Source organism: Lampris incognitus, chromosome 14 (assembly GCF_029633865.1).
Source record: "Lampris incognitus isolate fLamInc1 chromosome 14, fLamInc1.hap2, whole genome shotgun sequence".
Taxonomy (NCBI): domain Eukaryota; kingdom Metazoa; phylum Chordata; class Actinopteri; order Lampriformes; family Lampridae; genus Lampris; species Lampris incognitus.
This window is the reverse complement of record NC_079224.1, coordinates 25,691,742-25,698,418: the sequence shown is the minus strand read 5'-3', so window position 1 is coordinate 25,698,418 and position 6,677 is coordinate 25,691,742. Positions and strand designations below refer to the sequence as shown.

General features: G+C 42.6%; 1 protein-coding gene across 1 annotated transcript; it reads right to left on the bottom strand.

The window, feature by feature from the left end:
- Window positions 1-50: 50 nt before the first annotated feature.
- Window positions 51-4,825, bottom strand: LOC130123532 (pyroglutamyl-peptidase 1-like). Its single transcript, XM_056292724.1, has 5 exons — window positions 4,691-4,825; window positions 4,102-4,154; window positions 2,864-2,980; window positions 2,433-2,665; window positions 51-1,776 (listed from the first exon to the last, which is right to left on the bottom strand). Exons 1-5 carry the CDS (start codon window positions 4,719-4,721, stop codon window positions 1,587-1,589), a joined length of 624 nt encoding a protein of 207 aa, XP_056148699.1. The 5' UTR covers window positions 4,722-4,825; the 3' UTR covers window positions 51-1,586.
- Between the last annotated feature and the right edge of the window lie 1,852 nt (window positions 4,826-6,677).

The window sequence follows — 6,677 nt, the reverse complement described above, 5'->3', positions numbered from 1 at the left end:
GTCATCCCAATATTGTGAACTCTGAGAAACTGAGAAATAAGCATGTATTTATTGTCTTCCAATTACATACAGCCTCAGTCTTACATACAGGATTTTAAACTACATACAAATGACAGACGTGCTATTTCTTATTTCCATCAATACTGATTGTATGAACAAATTCCCTGAGATTAAAAACAAATTCAAACGTGGATCATTCATAAATCTTAAAATATGTTTCATTGTTGTTGTTTTTTCTCGATTCTTCATATTTCTCTGGAGCAAACACAAAACAAGAGGATGAGAGGATAATTACAATGCAATAGTAGCCAACAATATACCCGAGAGGAATTCAACGGCTGGAGTAACGAAAAATCAAGCATGGAACAACAGTGACTTTTTTTTAAAGTTTACATATGTGTTCTTGTAGTGCTTGTAGTTTTTGGATATGTGTTTTTGTCTTTGTGTTGCACTGCTGTGGGCTGGGAGAAACGATGTTTCATTTCATTTCATGTGTGCAAGTGCATGAAATGAAATGACAGTGTTTCCGATTTCTGTTTCTGAACCTGAAATTATAAAAATTAAACACAAAGCTAACATGAGGAGATATGCACCAAAAATGTTACACAGCAAATGGACCATAAGTATAAAACATCACACGGTACACTGGGTCTAGCCACAGCCACATTCAACTTATGAGCACGGACTATTGCCCTTTTATTGTAGTAACTAAATTGCCCCTTCTCAAGTAATGCAAAGTTAATGTAACCATGCATTTTCTGAGGGATAATTGTCATAGTATCAGTTTCATTTACAAAGGTTGTGTATGTAAAGCACACACACACACACACACACACACAACACATTACAGGGACGCTACAGAGAATACTGGGGCCCCTGAAAAGATGTGATACTGGGTCCCAAACCATGATGTGTCTAATTTAGTACACTAATGTATCATCATGTCTTGTATTGCTTGGGCCTCTGTGAAAGCACTCCCCTCTTTCCCCAGAGGCACCCATACACACAAGTGAATCCTTTACTCAGGCAGTGCCAACAACCACACAAGACCACAGTAAGTGCTGATTGTCCATTCATCTAAGACTAGGATGCCGTGTTAATAATTTGGAATAATTTCAAAACTACCAACTACAATGCTGATATATTTTTTGACAACACAAATAGCTCAATATTATTGCTGAAGGAAGCCAATTCAGAGGCATCCCTCTCTACACTAATTACATATTCCAGGGAGAAGCAAAATATTGGATGTTTCTCAAAGTGATGCCATTGGCTTTCAAACACATCAGCTGAGCAGTTCGTAAGGTTTGTGAGGACTGAAAGTTCCTGGAGTCATTAGCACATTAGGTTTTTGAAAATTTTGAGTCAAGAACCCAAATGAGGTATTCAACGAGTAATCTTGGTCCCCTCATCCATTAAAAACATATTAACGGTGCTGCAATGTGGGGCCTACCAGAAATAGGCCAGCAGTTCACTTTAATCTATTTGGCCTAATGGTCTCCTTAAGTAACACTAAGTTTAGGGCACCGGACTAACAGTGTATCATTAGTGGACATGCTGGTTTTAATGCTAGTATGCTAATGATGTTAGTGGTCATGGGGGTTTTGCTGCTCCTCTGCTTGATTCAGGAGCTCTGACATCTCCAACACTATGGTCTGAAGGGCTCTGGCCAGGTCCTGGCTGCTGTAGGGCTTCCCCAGTGGAGGTACATGGATAAAGGCAGACCGGCCCTGGGTCAAGTACAGCGAGGTGTAGTAGGTATAGTCACACAGATACCTGGCAAGGGGGAAGAGAATAACAAAGAATGGTTACATCATGTTAAGCGCTCCCTTGTGTCATTTCTTCTCTATCAAATGGAGCACACAGCAGTAAAAAGGGAGGTAGTGAAAGGAAGGTGAGCTAAGTAACAAGCCACAAAAGGCTGTGAGCCAACTTTGCAAGCAAACAGTGGACATTGTAGACCACCAACACTACTATTCAGGCAATGTTAAATCATTAAACACAATACTAATGTGCAACTATTTTGCAACAGTTCCTTCTGTGAAGAAAATGTCCCACTTCATTCAGAAACATTTCTGATACTGTAGTTATAGTTATGTCTGTGACATCGATTGAAGTGCTGCACTTTTAACCCATAACATAATTCTTTGCCATTTGCTTACTGGGAAAGGAAAATTCTTCGGAAGTGACTGACCAAAAGTAAAGGGATGAATAAACAAAAATTACACTAAAAATGTCCATCATATTTTTTCATATCTTATTCTCTAATATTCTTATAACATAGGTATATAAAACGAGTTGGGAAGCAATTAGTAAATTAAGAAATGTAAGCTTTCAAAATGTACTTTGTAATTTTGCTATCTGTCAATTTAATAATTTCCTTAATTATGAGGCAAGATGCTTTTGTGTTTAAACGTGTGTGCATGACTAACCGCCCCGCATCCTTAGATACTGACACAACCACTCCAAGCCCAGAGTCATTGACCTTCCGGCATATAACGTCCATGTCCAGGACAGAATCTAAGTAGTTTGGTCCATTCTCCATGCAGCACTGGGAGGCTGGGTTGAAGCCACAATTGTCCATCTGTTGGTAGCCCTGGTTGTGGCCACACTGCTCCAGAGTAACTGTGGTCGCTAAACCAGAAACACCAACATGGACCACTAACTATGGACAGGAACCCCATAAGGCAGCAAGTAAAAGATATGGAAGAGTTGCAGTGTCAGTAAACGTAGATTGTTTCATTTGTTTGTTTCTGTTTGACAGATTGTTTTCTAGTCTACAGATTTATTTGTTCAGTCAAATGAGAGAGAAAATGCTTAGGTTCAGGATTTCCTAACTTGAGATTTATTCTTATAGGATAACCTGTGGCTGATGCTGTTTCCATAGTGATGGCAGTAGGCTCTGAACTGCCTCGTATTCGACAGGCACCTCACACACATGAAGGTCTATGGCTTCACCCAGACCAAGCCTCTCCAACTCCTGTAAACACAGGAAACACAATATGCATAATTTGATACTGTGGCGGACACTAGGGGCTATGCCTCTCACCCAGCAGGACTGTGAGCTGAGGGCGTGGTTTACGTTCCCGGGCTTGCTGGTGCAGGGTTGTTCCTGCTTGAGTTTGGTTTTGGAGCTGAGGAATAAACAGCAAACTCGCCTTCGTCCTCCTTCCAGGACCCCGGCAGTGTCTTCACGGGTTCAGCGTTCTGCTTCTCAGCCGACTTTGGACAGTGTTTCACCTACTGTTTCGGCTGAGGGACGGCGCAGCCGTTATGGCAAGCTGCTTAAGCCTCCAGTGAGACACTAATTTTCTATCCAAGAGTCCCTTCTGGGTGTTCGGGGGGGGGGGGGCTGTGTGGCGGACACTAGGGGCTATGCCTCTCACCCAGCAGGACTGTGAGCTGGGGGCGTGGTTTACGTTCCCGGGCTTGCTGGTGCAGGGTTGTTCCTGCTTGAGTTTGGTTTTGGAGCTGAGGAATAAACAGCAAACTCGCCTTCGTCTCCTGTGTTTTTTCCTCATCCTGCCACAATACCATAAAAGCATTCGTTCCTTTCAGAGTGATACATAAAAATGGATCATCAGATCAGGATAAACAAGTAAAACTGTATTAAGCATTTACGTTTGCATGCACGCATGTGTATATTGTACTGTATGGATTTAATAATACATTTCTTGTAATGTAACACACACACACAAACCTACATACATGAATGGAAAATTTTGATGAATATTTTCCTTCACAAATTTGACTTATTGCTTGTTTTCATCTTCTCTGTATTGTTCTTCATTTGTGTTAACAATGCTTTGAGCCCTGTCTGCCTTACTTATCTTGCCTTTTAAACCCTCTCTGTTTTAAGTGGGCTTGTATTTTTTAAGTGTTATATGAAGTGTTGCTATGGTAGGGTTTATCTATTCTACTTATGAGTACCACTAAGATGTCACAAAAAATAATCACATTATCACATGACATTATGAGTAAAACCTTCATGATAGATGCGGCATGCACAGTCCAAAGAGTATCAGTTACATTTCTGGAAAACTGAGACACCCTTTACCTGCCAGGTAACCTCCTCTGTTAAATAGGGACAAATTAGATTACCTGTACCGCCACCCAGCTGGCATTTACTGTGTGCTCTCCAAAAGGTTCAAACCCTAAACAGAAAAAAAACATCAAGGGCATTCAGACATGCAACAATACTTGAAAAGAACACTAGGCCTCATTCTGTCACGGGAAGACCTCACGTGATTGATACTGGCATATGACTCTGATCCCAAAGTCTAAAGCCTGGTTCAAGTTAAACGTTAATAGCAATAAGTTACTCAAGCACTTGACTTACAAGAAAACCCCGTGGTTTTCACTGACAGAGGACAACTTCTTTACTGTACAGGATAAGATACGAATAAAGAAGTGTGATAACAGGGCAACAGGAATTCATGGTTAGTCTCAGTTCAATCATATCTCCCCCCCCCTTTCCTTTCCTGATGGCAAGAATGGCGGCAAACATTAGTCTCCGTCCAGATATCAATTTTGCATTTGGCAACGCCAATACAGAAACATAACATACAATTGCAAAATGAAGGCTAACACGGAAACACGTGTAATGTAATCATAATAATATAATTTAGTACAAATACATAGTTAAAGAGGACGTTGTCATTCTGTCATCGAGTCAAACCGAGTCGCTCACCAGTCACTATCACTTTCTTCTTAGTGGCCATAATCCTCTGTTTCTTTTGTAAATAAACGGCACAAGTCACTCCTCAATTTCCGATGGCAGTCCAAGTCACATTGTCTTGTTTATGACGCGCTGCTGTCTTGCTCGCCATTAAAACGTCAAGACGAACGCAGAGGTGTATGTACTGCCACCTGCTGTCCTGGCATGCGTCACTATGTGGCTGGACCTATTTTTAAGCGCACTTGATAGTTTCGCATTTGAAACCCAGCCACTGAGGATGCACAAGCCAGTGCATTCTTAGTGCCGGTCCCAAGCCTGAATAAATGAGGAGGGTTGCGTCAGGGAGGACATCTGGCGTAAAACCTTTGCAAAATCAAATATCATAAATCAGATTTCCATACCAGATTGGTCGAGGCCTGGGTTGCCAACGACCCCCACCAGTACTGTTGGCCAGCAGGGTGCCAGTGGAAACTATGCTACTGTTGGACGAAGGAGAAGGAGAGGGGGAAGGCATGTCCAGAGGCAGCGGGAGAGGAGGAAGGGTAGGAGTGTGTAGGTGAGAGTCAGACCATTGAATGTTTGCACTATGACTAGTAAAGGGAGAGAGCTGGCTGATATGATGGAGAGAAGGAAGGTAGATATACTGTGTGCGTAAGAGACCAAGCAGAAGGGGAGTACGGCCAAGCACATCGGAGGTGGGTTCAAACACTTCTACCATGGTGTGGATGGGAGGAGAAATTGGGTAGGGGTAATCCTAAAGGAAGAGTATGTCAATAGTGTGTCTTGATACATGCTCAGTAATCCAGGTAAGGAAAACACAAAAAGTTGAATCAGTTCCTCTGGACACAATGGTTATTGGGAGAAACGTTTCATCACTCATCTAAGTGATTTCTTCAGTTTCAACTGACTGCAGGTATCCCCACCCTTATAAACAGTGTAGTTGCACAGGGCCACCCATAACACTGACCAAGTGTGTCTGCTCCTGAAGCTGTGTCTTCAGTCCACGTACTTCACATACAGGGGCAGTACTATAGGCAGAAGCATAGGTTTGCTATGGGTTCCCCAGTTTCACCTATAGTGGCCAACTTGTATATGGAGGAAGTGGAAAAAAGGGCTCTGATGTCCTATCCAATGACACCACCTAGCCATTGGTTCAGATTTGTGGATGACACATGGGTTAAAATAAAATCTCAGGACATACCACATTTCACAAACCGCATTAACTCGGTGGACAACCACATCAAGTTCACCAGGGAGGATGTGAAAAATGACAGGTTAGCCTTCTTAGAATGTGAAATTTGTGATGGACATTTGATTGTTGATGTTTACCGTAAACCAACACATACTGATCAGTACTTAAGGTTTGACTCTCATCGTCCACTGGAGCACAAACTAAGAGTTATCAGGACGCTGAACCACCAAGCTGACAACATCCCACTGACAAAGTGGCCAGGCAAGGGGGGGAAATACCACATTTAACAGGCCCTGGTTAAGTGTGGTTATCATAAATGGGAGTTTGTCAAAGCCAGAAAGATGCCCAAACAGTGCACCAGTCAATCAAAGAGAGGAGAAAGACAACAGCTGCCTAAGCATAAACCATTGGTGATTCAATATGTGGCAGGAGTGTCAGAACAGTTGAGATGCATATTTTCCAAACACTGTGTCTAAGTTGCTTTCAAACCCCGAAACACGCTGCGCCAGAAGTTGGTCCACACTAAGGATCGGGTCCCTCAGCACAAACAGAGCAATATCGTGTACGCTGTTAAGTGCTGGGAGGATTGCCATGACTTGTACATTGTGAAACCAAACAGACGCTGGCCAAGAGGATGGCACAACACAGAAGAGCTAACACATCAGGCCAGCACTCCACAGTCTACACCCATCTACAGGCCAGTGGCCACTCTTTCAAGGATGTGGATGTGCACATCCTTGATAGGGAGGAACGCTGGTTTGAACAAGGAGTCAAAGAGGCCATCTATATTAAGAGGAAATGACCATC

What these genes read in the sequence shown, in the direction of transcription:
- LOC130123532 (XM_056292724.1), bottom strand. Translation starts at nt 4,721, where the DNA reads ATGGCCACTAAGAAGAAAGTGATAGTGACTG. An exon ending in GGAAACAGCATCAGCCACAG is followed by an intron (nt 2,666 to 2,863) that starts GTTATCCTATAA and finishes TCCTGTCCATAG; the next exon opens with TTAGTGGTCCATGTTGGTGT. An exon ending in GTATCTAAGGATGCGGGGCG is followed by an intron (nt 1,777 to 2,432) that starts GTTAGTCATGCA and finishes CCCCCTTGCCAG; the next exon opens with GTATCTGTGTGACTATACCT.